The 15,680-nt window shown below is 32.7% G+C and overlaps 1 protein-coding gene across 1 annotated transcript in view; it reads left to right on the top strand.

Annotated features, from left to right (window-relative positions):
• The window catches only part of LOC145241557 (glutamate receptor ionotropic, kainate 2-like), a 729,218-nt gene that overhangs the window by 440,880 nt on the left and 272,658 nt on the right, over positions 1-15,680 (top strand). Inside the window, exon 7 of the mRNA XM_080104625.1 lies at positions 1,451-1,552. Within this exon, the coding sequence (XP_079960751.1) occupies positions 1,451-1,552 (102 nt within the window). The remainder of the gene's footprint in view (positions 1-1,450; positions 1,553-15,680) is intronic.

The raw sequence follows: 15,680 nt of genomic DNA, 5'->3' as shown, positions 1-15,680 counted from the left end.
CAAACAAAAAAATATTTTATCAATAAATTTTACACAAAAGTACATTTGAACTTGCTTTTCTTTCGTGTTCCCTGTGTGCTTGTTTATGTATTTATTTTTCTCGTCCGTTGCTTTATAGAATATTTGCACAAAAAGAACAGTAACATTAAACACTGAAAAGTCAAATATCAAAACATTTTTTCTTTTGCTTGTGTGTGTGCGTGTGTGATTTCCTTTTTAAATCATTTAATTTTTAATTTGGACTTTTATTCTGTTATTTTTTCTTTGTGGCATATCGACATTATTTTTTCCATTGTGTGTATGTCTGTGTTTCTTTTTTTTTTTTTTCGTTGACACTGTGGGTATGTGTGTATGTGCTTCTCTTTTTTTCTTCTTAATTATTTTTTATTACGTCTAGCATTTTTCTTTGATTTTTTTTTTTTTGGGGGGGGGGGTCGCGTTGTCTATTTTTTTCTTCAATGGACGCTTATGTTGTGTTTCGTAGTATACCGAGATTTTTTTTAATTTATTTATTCTTGTTGAATAAAAGTGGTCACGGTGATCAAAACGACGAATATGTTGCCTAGAGGACATTCATATTGGAGAGAGACGGTGGACATATATAAAAATGATGAGGGCGAGATACATTTATACGGTTGAAATGATAAGAGAGACAGATATATATTTCTTGTAAGAGTTACATAAAGGTTATAATAACGATGAAGGATGTTTCACACATTACTTTTTGCTGCTGAATGATGACACGACACAGTTTTAAAAAAAAAACATGATGATAACTTTATTATCGTATCAACCGGTCGAATGATAATGACGTCAAGGAATTTAAAGTCGTACTACATGATTAAACGTTCTCCCTTCGCTTCTAAAAGGACCCTCCCCTGGTCATGTCAGCTCTGTCCAAACGACTACTGACTGTTCGATCCGGACTCGACCGCCTCTGATCTTCGACTCCCTGACTCGACTGAAACTAGCTCCTATATTGAGAATTCATTTTACTATGACGTCAGATTTGTGGTCTCAAAACGTGATTGACTCACGTGGCTTAAACATAAATTTCCGAAACACACTTCGGCAAACCAAAAAATTTTAGTTGACCTACTTTTTCATTCAATTTCCATAAAAGAATGCACAATTAAATTATTCTTACAATACAAACATATCTAAACTATTTTATATGAAATTTAACAATGCGAAATTCTAATATTTCATTTTCTGAATCTGTTTCTTAACCTTGTTTACAAAGTTCGAATCTCGGTCTATCCTGATCTCATTTTCCACTCATCTAAAGTTCTTATTTACAGGAAAAGGGGGCAGTCCTTTTTCCTGTAACACAAGTATCAAGACATAATGAAACGATACTTAGCGCTTAACTTTTTTCAATCATTTAATGACTGTATTAATGACAAATATCTATACAAATTATTAATTAAATGTTCTTTTTCTACTTCAGGTTGAAATGCGTGGCCTGTCGGGCAATATCAAATTAACGAATGGCCGAAGAATGGATTTTTCATTGGATATTTTGCAATTAAAAGAAATCGGATTGCGTAAAGTAAGTGTTATCGATCTCCTGAATTCAATCGATCAGATATTATCGATGTAAAACTCTTTTAATAATTGCGTGAAAATCGATGAAAGTAACCTTTTGCAAAGCTGTAAATGTTTTAGTTTTGTTTGTTTTTTGGTTACTAAAGTCTCTTGTAGGTGAAAAGCTAATACAAGCTAATCACTTTTATGCGAACATGTATTTTTTATGTCGGATGTAGGTTATTGATATTTCACAATTGTGGGAGGGCTAAGTCTCGCATGTAAAGTATATTGAACACAACGACGTACAATGCGTTATGTATGCCAAAAAAAACTAACAAGATTGAAGTGAAAATGAAATCGAATGTGACCCGTTGGATCAGTATTCTTCATATTCCTTTTACTTCGCTTTCTACCTACTTTTTCTTTTTTCATCCTCCTCTTCGCTGATTCTAGTTACTGTATTGGAGGAACTATCCTCTGAATAGATTTTACCAGCATCCATATATACCGGAAGTCTTAACGATCCCAGGAAGGGCACTATATCCAGAGTTAACCTCGCTTGCGCGGTGGAACGGAAAATATTATTTTACTTCTGTAACCCGCCGTCGTTTATTAATCCACGTCTTGACTTACGCCGTTCTTCTGTTTTTATTGTGGCTAATTAAGAGCCATAACATTTACGTTTCTCTCTCTTTTATATCGTTATGGCATTATTCTCCCCCTTTTATAATTTACCAAATTTCTTTCCCAATCGTCCACTCTTTTTTCGTAATATGATATAATGTAAACAACATATATTTAGTTTTACACTGCTTTCTTGTTATTTGCCTCGCAGCTAGCCTGATCTTACATTTAATGTTCTGTTTGTTTGACATACTTTTGTTTTGTTTTCTTTTTGAAAATGAGAAGTTCCTCTCGAAATTATTTATTCCCACTCTCTTTACTTATGTCTTCTACGCTGTTTTTCTTTTATAGCTTACCAAATTCCTTTCCCAGTCTACCACTATTTCCTGCAATCTTATATATAAAAGACTATGTGTCTGTATGTCTGTCTTTATATCCGTCTATCTGTCTGTCTCCCTATATAAACCTCTATCTCCTCCGAAACTAAAGGTCGAAGAGCGATGTTAAAGGCCTCAAATGATTGGATTTCCCTTACGGGCTGTTTCTTTAATGAGGTTTTAGCAGGTCAAAAGGTCAAACGATAAAAATGGATCAAACATAGGTAAAAATAGAAAAAAAATCGTTATACATTTTGCAGTTTATTTTTAGTCAGTTTATATGCGTGTTACATTAGGAGCGTTGTAACGTCACCAGCTTTTAATGCTAACTTTTCGGTTTCGATTCTAGCTGGCCGTACCCAAATACTTTTTTTCTTTCTGCTTCACGACTCTATAATAATATATACAAAATCTGGACAAATTAAACTATCATATTAAAGCGTATACTACAACCGGGCAAAGCCGGGCGCCCCTAACCTCGCTACTATGACATAATGTACACAACCTATATTTAGTTTTTCACTGCCTCTTTGTTATCTGCTTCACAGCTGGCCTGATTTTATATTCAGTGTTCTGTTTTTACGACATACTTGTATTTTGTTTTCTCTTTGAAAAAGAGATGTTCCTCTCGAAATTATAAAATTATTTACAATTCCGTGTATATTTGTTACACGAATGACCCGGTATAAGCCGGGTTGACATGGTAGTGTATATATATATATATATATATATATATATATATATATATATATATATATATATATGTGTGTGTGTGTATAGGTGTATATACATATATGTATGATCATGAATTAAAATGGGACACGCGTCTGCGGATAAAATGTCAGAAATTGACAAGCTAAACGGGAATGTTTCAATATTTCTCACAAATATAAACAAACCTTGTTATTGTTATGAAAAATCTAACAGAAAGGAATCTGGTTATGTGGTTATTTTGAAAGGATTGACAGGAAAAAGTGACAGAAGGAAAAAGGTTGCAGTTGGAGATTTGATTGTCAACCGAGTGGATGCCACGATAATTCTCTCCGTCGCCCCCCACTCTCTCTCTCTCTCTCTCTCTCTCTCTAACATAAGCAAGAACAAAAGGAGAAATAAAAAACGGACTGTTTCTTACACCAATGGTTGTTGTGTTTTGAATTCTTTTTAAGGGTTTATTTAAAAGGAGAAGTTCCTCTCGAAATTATAAAATTATTTACAATTCCGGGTATATTAAGCAGTAAGTCCATGTTTACTGTTGGTATGTCGATAAATTTAAGGAAGATAGGTATATGAAGACATATAACCAAAATAGCACCACTGTTTTATTTGCTTTTTTTATACATACTGTTGCATACGGCATATCAACACTAGCTATACGGTCTTTAAATGTAAGCATACACACAGTCATCATATATGTATCTACAGACATAAAAGTATAACTATTAAGAGTCGGTGCATGTATGCGAGTGTGTGTGAGTGTTTAGCACAGCCAAAGCCATTACAGTTCAGTTGTTTTTTAAGGTGAAGTATAAACGTATTATCAGGATTGGTCTGACAATTGTCCTTATTTTGAGAGGCATCTGTACAACGTTTCGGAACTGCCGGTTTCAAATAAGAAAGCATTGTAAGGAATGAGAAAAATAAGTGAAAAAAAATAAACATATCTGTATGTTTCTCTTCCCTGCAAGCTCTCTCGCACAGAAGAGATGTTGCGAGCCTGTCTTTGTTTTATCGTTATTTCCATAGCAGGTGCTCATCTGAGCTCCAATCCCTAGCCCCCCCCCCTCGCCAATCTTTCACGAGAAACACCCGTCTGGCTGAAACTACTGTTAATAATTTCCTCCACTCTTTATCTGTGCCTAAATCCTAACGTAGATTCCATGAGCAAAGCTTCTTTCTTAGAACTGCACGCCAGTGGAACTCTCTGCCGCTTGCCTGTTTCCAACCTGACTACAACTTGGACGTATTCAAGTCAAACATAAACAAACTCCTGACAAACCGCCCCCTTAAGTAAGACACTCTATGAAAACCCCCAATACTAATGATTCTACAATAATATCACATTGATTAATGTACACGCAATAACCCTTATCGCTGCTTGGCCTTCGGACCTTGATAAGCGGTGACCCCCATGTAAAAAAAAAATGTTAAAAAAAAGACCCCAGACATATCAGGTTGACAAGAAAGTTCTTGTGACTTACATTCAGGTGAACATATCTCGACTCAAACAAACATTTATTGATGGAAATAAGCACCATCAGAATCCACACATTTTTCCAACACAAAGCAAGTAAATTTATGGAAGTGAATATATCGCTTTGGCGTTTTAAGCATTTCTTACGGAGAAAGTTGTCGAGACACTCGAAAAAGTAGTAGTCGGTAGATGAGAGATCTAGAGATTATGGCGAATGAGGCAGAGTTTCGTACCCCAATTCGTTTATCTTTAGCAGGGTTGGCTTATCCGCCTGCGTTCGGGTATTGTCCTGGGGAGAATTGGGCCTTTTCTGTTGATTAATGATGCATGTTGTCGTCGAAGTTTTATTAATTTCATCCGTTTGTTGACCGTACTCATCCGCCGTAATGATTTCACCTGTTAAAAAAAAACTGTAATAGATGAGACCGCCAAACAGTGAGCATGGCCTTATTTCGGTGCCAATCTTTCTTCGGGAATGTCGTTCAGCTTCGACGGCGTCTAACCACTGAGCTGAGCGTCATGGTTGCCATAAAGAATCCACTTTTGATCGCAATGATCAATCCGTTGGAGCAACTGGTCGTTTTTTTTTTATTTAAAAAAGAATGGAGCGTTTCTTTTGGTTCTCGTACAATTCGCGAGGCGCCCATTTATCAACTTCTTTTTTTTTTTTTTTGTCTATTCAATATCTTTGAACTGGTTGGGAATTGTAGTATACGTTACGTCTAATTCACAACCAAAGTCCCGAAAATGTATACTTGGATTATCTTGGACTAAGGCTCTTAATTGATAGTTGACAACATCCGATCGCTTACCACTATGCTCATCATCTTTAAGACTCTCGTCGCCACCAGGAAATTTCTTAAACCACCATTATGTTGTACGTTTAGTAGTGGTTCCAATAAATAATCCTCATCTAAATAAACAGAACCCCCAACGCGTTGATAGTCGGCAGTTCAACCATTGATTGAATGGCCATTAAATAAGCATTCGCCCATCGCTTTTACAATGCTCAGCCGAAAGAGAGGGTTTTAATATATAGTCATTCACATACAGTACTCTTTTGTACTCATCAGTGCGGCTAGACTAGAACTTTTCCCTAACTTTTTTTAGCGGATTGAACCTACAGCCATCGTGTTGATAGTCTAACTCCCGGATCATGCATCGATGTTTGTAAACAACCTTATCAAATGTTAGTTAAATAAACATTCGCTCATCGCTTTTACAGTGCTTGAGCTGCTCGTTTATTTACAAACAAACAGCGAGCCTTGCTTAATAGTCAAATAGGTAGTGGGAGACATTTACGACAGTGCTCAACCCAAGGAGAGGGACTTAATCTATCGTCATATATATTTGGAATTTACCCATTCGATTGAAATTTTAAATTCGACCGTTTTGGATTTACCATTTTTGGATTTTTACCCTTCACCGGACTATCCAGTCATGTGAAATCTTTGTATCATTTTTCTTTTGCCTCCTGTTCCCCTTACCTCACCCTTTTTTTTAACCAAGTAAGATCTGTGACTTACTTGTAGTTTCATTAAATACTTTTATATGCAAAATCCGATCCTGCATTTTGCTAATTCCTGCCCTCTGATGAGAAGGAGAGTATTTGTTCGAAACTCCGCGGATTAAGGTCTATCCACTTATCTTGTGCTTCCTTTTTTAAAATTAAATATGTTTTTAACTCTTTTTCAAGATGTCTTTTAACATGTTTTATTAATCATTTGTTCATATATATATATATATATATATATATATATATATATATATATATATATATATATGATTATTTACAATAATAATTATTTAATACCTACAGACACGAACGTCTCATACTTTCGGGAATCTCTAGTACAGGGTGTCGCGATTGACACCAGTCGATAGATTCAAACCCGACGCCATAAGCCATCTCTGTCTTCATTAGCAAAAACTGTATCCATTCGGCTAGCTTTAACCCTGTGAAATAACGTATAACTTTAAACATTTTATTTTTAATTGTGTTTATTTACGTCAGTCAGAGTTGTCTAATCATTATATGATGATCTGTGAATAAAAGCCAGATGGGGCGACTTAATTCAACGGAAAGTGATCAATGATAAGAAAAAAGTTTGTTAAAGGGTCGCCATAATTATTTACTATAATAATTAGAAAATACCTACAGACATCAGTGTTTTATCCTTTCGGAAACTTTCAGTTGAATTAAGTCGATCTATTTTGCTCTTATGAACAGATTATCATATAATGATTAGATCACTCTGACTAACGTAAAAACGCGATTAACGGTAGCAATATATATATATATATGTATATATATATATATATATATATATATAATAAAAATTACAATTAAATTTACCAAAATGATCCAAGATGGTAAAATTAAAGTATATTATAAATATTAAAGAATTAATATTTATAAAATTATCTCAGCCAGATGTAAAAGCTCGATAAAACCAAATAGGAAATAGAGCTCTTTGTGAATTATTCCATGGATTTCTGCCTTTGGATTATTATGGACCATCTTCCAATTACGGGATTTCCCTGGATTTTACTTGTACAAATGGAAATTCTCAAAACTTTCTTGAAGTTTTACATTTGGATTTTACCGTCACTGGATTGTTTATCTTCCACCAGACTATCCATTCATGTGTTTCTTCACCATATTCCCTCTGCTTCACTTTTTTTGTTTTCAAGTAAGATCTTTGACTTACTTGTTGTCAAATACTTCTGCATGCAAAATCCGATCCCGCATTTTGCTAATTTCTACCCTCTGATGAGAAGGAAACTCCACGGATTAAGGACTATCCATTTATCTAGTGTTTCCTTTTCAGATTAAATATGTTTTAACTCATTTCAAAGTGTTTTTAACATATTTTATTAACTGTTTGCTCATATATATATATATTATATATACAGGTTCGCTGCAACCTCATTCTCTCGTTGATATGTTGCGAGTTTGTCTCTGCTTTATCCTTGTTTTCATGGCAGGTTCTCGACTGAATTGCAATCTATGGTGCCCCTCTCCAAACTTTCGCAAGAAACACCCGTCTAGCAGAAAGAAAAAAAACTATCAATAATTTCCCCCACTCTTTATCTGTGCCTTAATATATATGTAGATTACATGAACAAAGCTTCTTTCTTAGAACTGCACGCCTATGGAATTGTCTTCCGTTTTCCTGCTGAATACAATATGGCTGTCTTCAAGTCTAACGTAAACAAGTTATTGATGAGCCGTTCCATATAAGTTTACAAATTCACCGAATTTTCATTACTATTACTGTATTGCCCGATTTCTACTGTACACTCTTCCAGCTTTATCGTCGAGTGGCCTCTTGGCCTAGATAAGAGGTGATGCCTGTGTAATAGATATATATATATACACACATTTTATATATATATATATATATATGTATATATATTGTGTACAGAAAGTTGTTAGTTGAGACAGATCATTGGTACCGTCGGTTTCAAGCCCGATAATAAGGCCCGTTTAAGGTATCCTTATCAAGCTCTCTTCAGCCAATATTGATATTGGCTGAAGAGAGCTTGATAAGGATACCTTAAACGAGCATTATTATCGGACTTGAAACCGACGGTACCAATGATCTGTCTCAACTAACAACTTTCTGTACACAAAATATAAATACGATCTTAAAGTTTGGATTTTCCTTTTAATTGAGCACTCTGCTGGAATTCTTTTTCCAAAAAAAACTAATCATATAGGTGTATATATATGTATGTATATGTGTGTATATATATGTGTATATATATGTGTGTGTGTGTATATATATATATGTGTATATATATGTGTGTGTGTATATATGTGTGTATATATATATGTGTGTGTGTATATATATATATATATGTGTATATATATGTATATATATATGTGTGTGTATATATATATGTGTGTATATATATATGTGTGTGTATATATATGCGTATATATATGCGTATATATATATGTATATATATGTATATATATATATATATATGTATATATATATACATATATATATGTGTATATATATATGTATATATATATGCGTATATATATATGTATATATATATGCGTATATATATGCGTATATATATATGTGTGTATATATATATATATATGTGTGTGTATATATATATATATGTGTGTGTATATATATATATATGTGTGTGTGTATATATATATATATATATATATATATATATATATATATATATATATATATATATATATATATATATATATATATATGGAGAGAGAATAGAAAGATCGACATGGGAAATGTAGATAAGAAATGGATAAGGTACCCAGAGTTTAAGTTCATCTAGCCCACGGACATGCTTCATTTTAGCAATGTTTGTACGGAGATACTTCAGAAATAAGTCAGCAGTAAATAGGTTGGCTGAAATGATGCGATGATTTGACGTCTTCATTACATGTGTTTGGCTTCCGGCTGAATCGAAAATTCGGAGAATGCATCGACAAGACTTAAGGAACCAAGTGTCTTCACGGAACGTATCTTAACGAAACTCAAGCTGCCAGAGTTTTATGAAAAGCACTCCAATGCATTTCATTTAAGACAAATTGTATTTAAAAATAAAAATAAAAGATTAATATTGTTATTTCAGCGTCTAGCTATCTAGGTGTATATTTATCTTACGTTGACTGTATCTCTCTCTCTCTCTCTCTCTCTCTCTCTCTCTCTGTATATATATATATATATATATATATATATATATATATTGCAATATCGGCGCAAGTAGTTTATTCAAGGAGACGATCTGGCGCGGAATGAAGGCAGGATTTCAAAGAGCATACTTTAGGACATTTTTGAATGGGGTTTGATTTATATATATATATCTATCTATCTATATATATAAAACCAAAAGATTCATCTGCCTTACTTTTAATGCTAGGTTTATTTTTGGTGTCTTTTCAATTCAATAGAAATCCTCCTAAATTTGCTGATGAGGAGACCGTGCTTACCAAAAAAACTATGTATAATTATTCTACGTGACTTCATGTATACCACAAATAAAAAGCACGGATTTCCGAAACGATCGTACAGATAATTGACTTTGTTGTTGTTCCTTCTTATGAAACTGATTTTTAATTTAATTAAATTTTGATTTTTAAATTTTAAAAATTTTAAAACTTTTAAATTATAAATCACATTACTTAATATTGAATTAGCTCTAGGCCATTTAACTATCGAGCTTATTATATATCTAAATTACAACGAGCATTTCCTGTATTTTAATTAAACTAGTAATTTCACTATTACATTAAAATACACTTAGCTCTTTAGACTATTATTCTAATCTCCTTTATATATATATATATATATATATATATATATACTTAATTTACTCACATAAAATTAATATACGAAAGTATAGATTTCTGCGTAAACTTTTAGTATTTACTACAAAAGTGATCAATACGTAGGTAGAGCTAGTTAGTAAGTTATAAAATGTATATGGCGATTAAGCTACACTGAATATATATATATATACTAGCAGTTTAGCCCGGCTTAGCTCGGACCCTATGTATTTCCATAGTTGTATGTGTACATGTATATTTTTATATTAAAAAGTTTGACTTATGTTCAGGTAACTTATTTCTAAAATTTCAAGTGTTTAGACCCAAAGTTGGCAGAGGAGTATGGTAGTTTGCAAAGGTCAATTCTTTCAACTCAATTTTCGCGACAAAAGCTGGTGAAAAAACCTTGCTGCACTTCTGAATATTTTTTATGTAAAGTTTCAAATGTTCAGAACCAAATTTGGCTGAATTGTATGACAGAGACAGCAACAGTCAAATCTTTTCAACGTTGACCCCTTAACAGCCGAATTTTCGGCTTAAACTGATTACAAAAACTCGGCCCTATGTCTGAATATACTTTATGTAAAATTTCAAATGTGTAGAGTTATATTTGGCTGCATAATTTGGTAGAGACCGCAGAGTTCAATTTTTGTTAACGTTGACCCTAATTTTGACCCCTTACGCTTTTTTGTTTTGGGCTCAAATCACATTAAAAGTTGATCCATGTCCAAGTAACCTATATTTAAAATTTCATGTATTTATACTTAAAATTGGCTAAGGAGTTTGGTAGAGTTTTCAAAGGTCAAATCGTGGACCTTTGACTCTTTATCAGCCAAAGATTTGGCTGAAAACAGATTTAAAATATTTTCCCAGACTCATTACCCCTTGTTTCTAAACTCGTGTCTGTAGACTTAAAATTGACAGAGTAGTTTTGTAGGGAAATATAAACACAGATAAAAAAAAATTCACCTTATATATATAACATAGAAAATGTCAGCATGAAAAGTTATTCTGTTAAGCTTTAACATGGAAAAGTAAAGAAGTAGTTGTTAAAACTGGAAAAGAAAAAGACAAGATATTCTAGTAAAAATTATAATAAATTTATAACTTAAAATATTGCAGCATTAAGAATTGATTATATACTGTTATAAATCGAATTTTAAAAAAACATTAAAAATTATAATAAATTTATAACTTAAAATATTGCAGCATTAAGAATTGATTATATACTGTTATAAATCGAATTAAAAAAAACATTAAAAATTATAATAAATTTATAACTTAAAATATTGCAGCATTAAGAATTGATTATATACTGTTATGAATCGAATTAAAAAAAAAACATTAAAAATTATAATAAATTTATAACTTAAAATATTGCAGCATTAAGAATTGATTATATACTGTTATAAATCGAATTAAAAAAAACATTAAAAATTATAATAAATGTATAACTTAAAATATTGCAGCATTAAGAATTGATTATATACTGTTATAAATCGAATTAAAAAAAAACAAGTGAAACAGAGGTAACGAAAACATGAAATGGAGATACTTATCTCCCTTTTATTCTTTAATTATCTTTGTTTCACTTGTTACTTCTCTTTTCGCGACAGTAGTGAATTAGTAGCAACAGTAGTCGCTTAAGCGACGTAGTTGCTATGGAAACCAGGCGCAAACAAATTTGTTCATCTCCTTACATATTTTTTCGATTTTGAACACCACTAAATTCACCGTAACTTTTCTTTTACTGAACAAAAATGTAAAAAAATTTACACAAAGTGTCATTGTTTGACATTTGGTCCAAGAATGAGTAAACGGGTAAGCTGTAAAGCAGTTCTTAATAACTAAAAATACCGGTAGTGTTTGAATGATGTAAAAACAGCACGAGTAATTCTTGATTCTCTTGTGATCCTTTTTTTTCCATTTTGCGGGCGAATGTTTAAACGTTCTGTTCGAGTGTAAAAAGAAATTTTCTATAGTCACAAACGTTTTCGACTCACACAAATCGTCTTCCGGCGAGTAATGAATTAAAAATTGCATTTAGTGAACTTATTTAAAAATTATTTATATAACACAGTGCCGGCAAAAAAAGTCCGCACTTGTAATTTTTTAAAAAAAAACTGCAAATTATTTTTTAAATGGACGTGAACACCGTAATATTTCAACTAAAAGTCAAATATGAACAGTTAAAATTATAGAAGAATAAAAGCCAATCAAGTGAGGTATAGATTGTTTAAACAATTACATTAGATTTAGCTTAATTTTTTAGTTTTTGAAAAAAAGTACATGTGCGGACTTTCTTTTTGCCTCTTATATATATATATATATATATATATATATATATATATATATATAAATGGAAATTCTGAGTCAGATTTTGTAGGATTACAAATAAATTTATTGTTTGACAAAAGAGTACAAATAATAATTGTTTCCTTAATCCATTAATTTTCAATAAAGGAGGAAATATTTTTAGCAAAATAATGACTGCTATTCATTGAATTTTACAAACGTTCTTTTACTTTATTGCGGACTATTATCCTCATCTTGTTTAGTTGTTGTATCACGACGTTTCAACCAACTATTCCTCTAGCCTTCGTTAGGTGGTAACCGCAACGGAATGGGAACTCCGAATCTCCTTATTGCATTCTCAGCAATTACTGTTATCCATAGTTGTTGGCTTTTGATCACGTTTTTGGCCAAGTAAGCCTCTGCCCGGCTTTGAATATGATTCAAACCGCTATTTTCAGACAATTCTTACTTCGAACCGTAGTGATTGAACGTCTCTATCCACTGCGCCACGGGCCCAGAAGGGCGATCAAGATTGGATTTTTTGATTTTATGAATTCACGTTTATTTATTATCCGATCCGTAATGTCGGCTCCGTACCAAATGGCATAGATATTAAATAATACATATGTGCCTTTACCATAATTTTTTCAACTTGGAGTATCCTTTTGACACCATCATTACAATTTTAATTTTCAATTTATGTGCTGATTACCCATATATACTTTTGCAAATAACATTTCATTCGATGAGATGAGCCATTCATTGAAAATCCATGGATTAAAGAAAAAAACTGTATAAATATCTGTACTCCTTTTGTAGGATAATAAATATTTTTTGCAATTCTACACAATTTAACTCCAACTTTCTATTAAAATTATTGCTCCATCTTGCAGATTAGGCTTTCATGTATATAGTCTGCTCATTATATAAACTTTATTGGCAACATATGTGCAGATGTTTCAGTGGAGTCCCACTTTCAGATGCAATCTAGACACCATTTCAATAACTGTCTCTTGGTATGATTAATGTTGTCCCTGAAAGAGGGACTTAGCTGAAACATATATGCACATATATATTAAATACTGCTTGTATAATAAACAGATTATATGCCAGCTCTGTCCTCTATTGAGTACTCTTTAATACTCAGGTTAGTTTCATTGCATTTACATCTAGGACATATAATCGATTCAACTGATATATATATATATATATATATATATATATATATATATATATATATAATTATTTTACTATAATAATTTAATATCTACAGACACTAGTGTTTCATCCTTTCGGGAATCTTCAATGCAGGGTGTCACGATTAACACCAGTCGACAGATTCGAACTCTGTAACACGAGCCATCTTTTGCTCGATTAGCAAAGACCGTATCCATTCGGCTATCATTAACCGCGTGAAATAACGCTGAATTTAAACATTTTAATTGTAATTTTTTTTTACGCCAGTCAGACAGTGATCTAATCGTTATTCGATGATCTATGCATAAGAGCTATATATATATATATATATATATATATATATATATATATATATATATATATATTATTGAATAAATGACAAAAGACTATATTCCAATATGCCGATATTATCTGACACATAAAAATTCACTTGGGGGTTTGATCTAAACATTTTAGTTTACTGGCAGTTTAAAATTAATATTTATTATTGTAATATTTCTATTAGCAGTGCTAGATTTTATTTTTAAATCAAATAAAAAAGACAAATGAAAGAATCGATTTTGTCTTCGGGAAATAGGCACAATTATGGGGCTTCTAATACCCCCCCCAAAAAAAAATTCCGCTTTTTTCCGAATCCCGACTCTGATTTCGATTAATTGTCTATATTTTATGCTAATATCAACATTGCTTTCATGTCTATGGGGGAGCTGCTAGAAATGACTTATCTTGCTTTGACAGAGTTCAGAATAGACTTCGTAGTCTAGTGGGGAATGCTCCTTTCTCTTTCTTGCCACCTCTTTCTCGCAGAAGAGACGTTGCGAGCCTACCTCTGTTTTATCGTTATTTTCGTGGCAAGTGCTCGTCTGAGCTCCAATCTATGGTCCCGCCTCGCTAAACATTCACGAAAAACACTCGTTTAGCTGTAAACCCTATCAATATTTCCCCTACTTTTTATCTAAACGTAGATTCCATGAACAAATCTTCCTTTTAAGAACTGCATACCTGTGGAACTCTTTTCCGCTAATCTGCTTTCCAGCTGACTACAATATGACCGTCTTCAAGTCCAATGAAAACAAGTTTTTCATGAGACGTTCCTCTTAACTAATCCAATTTACCAAATTTACACTTCTAACGATTACCATGATATTGTCCTTTTGACCAATGTACACGCTTTAACACTTATCCTCGAGTGGCATTTGGGTCTTGTCAAAAAAAGGTAATGTAATATATGATTTCTTTTTTTTTCCAAAAATAAGGTACTTATTTTTAACAATGTCTGTTTAATTGAAGAGAAGATTTGTCAAAGACCAGTTTACCAGAAATATTCAAGTTGGGGAAAAACTCACAATTAACAATGTTTACAAAAAGAACGATTGATCGTTACCTGGAAATTTCGTCGATCAAAGATAAACAACAATCAGGTTGTCCCCACATCTCAAGAACCCTTAAACATAAAAAGTGTTAGGGGAAAAAATCAGGCGAAATCCAAGAAGATCCATGAAACTATGCGAAGAATATGTCGAAGTGACCTGCAGATGTTATCCTATCCGTTCGAAAAGCGAGATCTCCTCTCTGCACCCACACTTGTAAAGATACCCATTAGAAGTTGACTCTTGTTAAACCGTATCTAAGAGGGCTAAATAGCATCATCTTCGGGGATGAAAAGTTATTCTCACTTCCACAGACCCACAATCATCAAAATGATAGGTATTTTGTGATTAGTTGTGGGGCAATACCTTATACAACAGGAAAGGTTTTCAGAACGTAGAAACCAGCATCAGTGATGGTCTGGCCAGACATTATTGAGAATGGGAAACTCCACTTCTTTTTCTCCAAAAAGGGGTCGAAATTAACAAAGATCGTTACATTGAGAACATTCTTGAAGGTGTAATGACCCCATTGTGCAATTCTGTTTACGGTTGTAAAGTTGTGACTCTCCAACAAGATGGTGCGACAAGCCACACTGCTAATATAACCCAGCAGCGGTTTAGAGAGAACTGTCCATCCTGAATCACCAAATAAGAATGGCTATCCTCATCACTTGATTTTAATGCCCTTGATTATTCCCTATGGTCAATCCTGGAAAGAACAAATACTGGGTGAAAATAGACTTAGATATTGTACGTGATGTTATAGATGAATTCCG

This window comes from Euprymna scolopes, chromosome 20 (genome assembly GCF_053919585.1).
Source record: "Euprymna scolopes isolate OS-2025 chromosome 20, ASM5391958v1, whole genome shotgun sequence".
NCBI classification, from domain to species: Eukaryota; Metazoa; Mollusca; class Cephalopoda; order Sepiida; family Sepiolidae; genus Euprymna; species Euprymna scolopes.
Note: the sequence above shows the minus strand (reverse complement) of the source record. Positions and strands in the feature narration are given on the sequence as shown.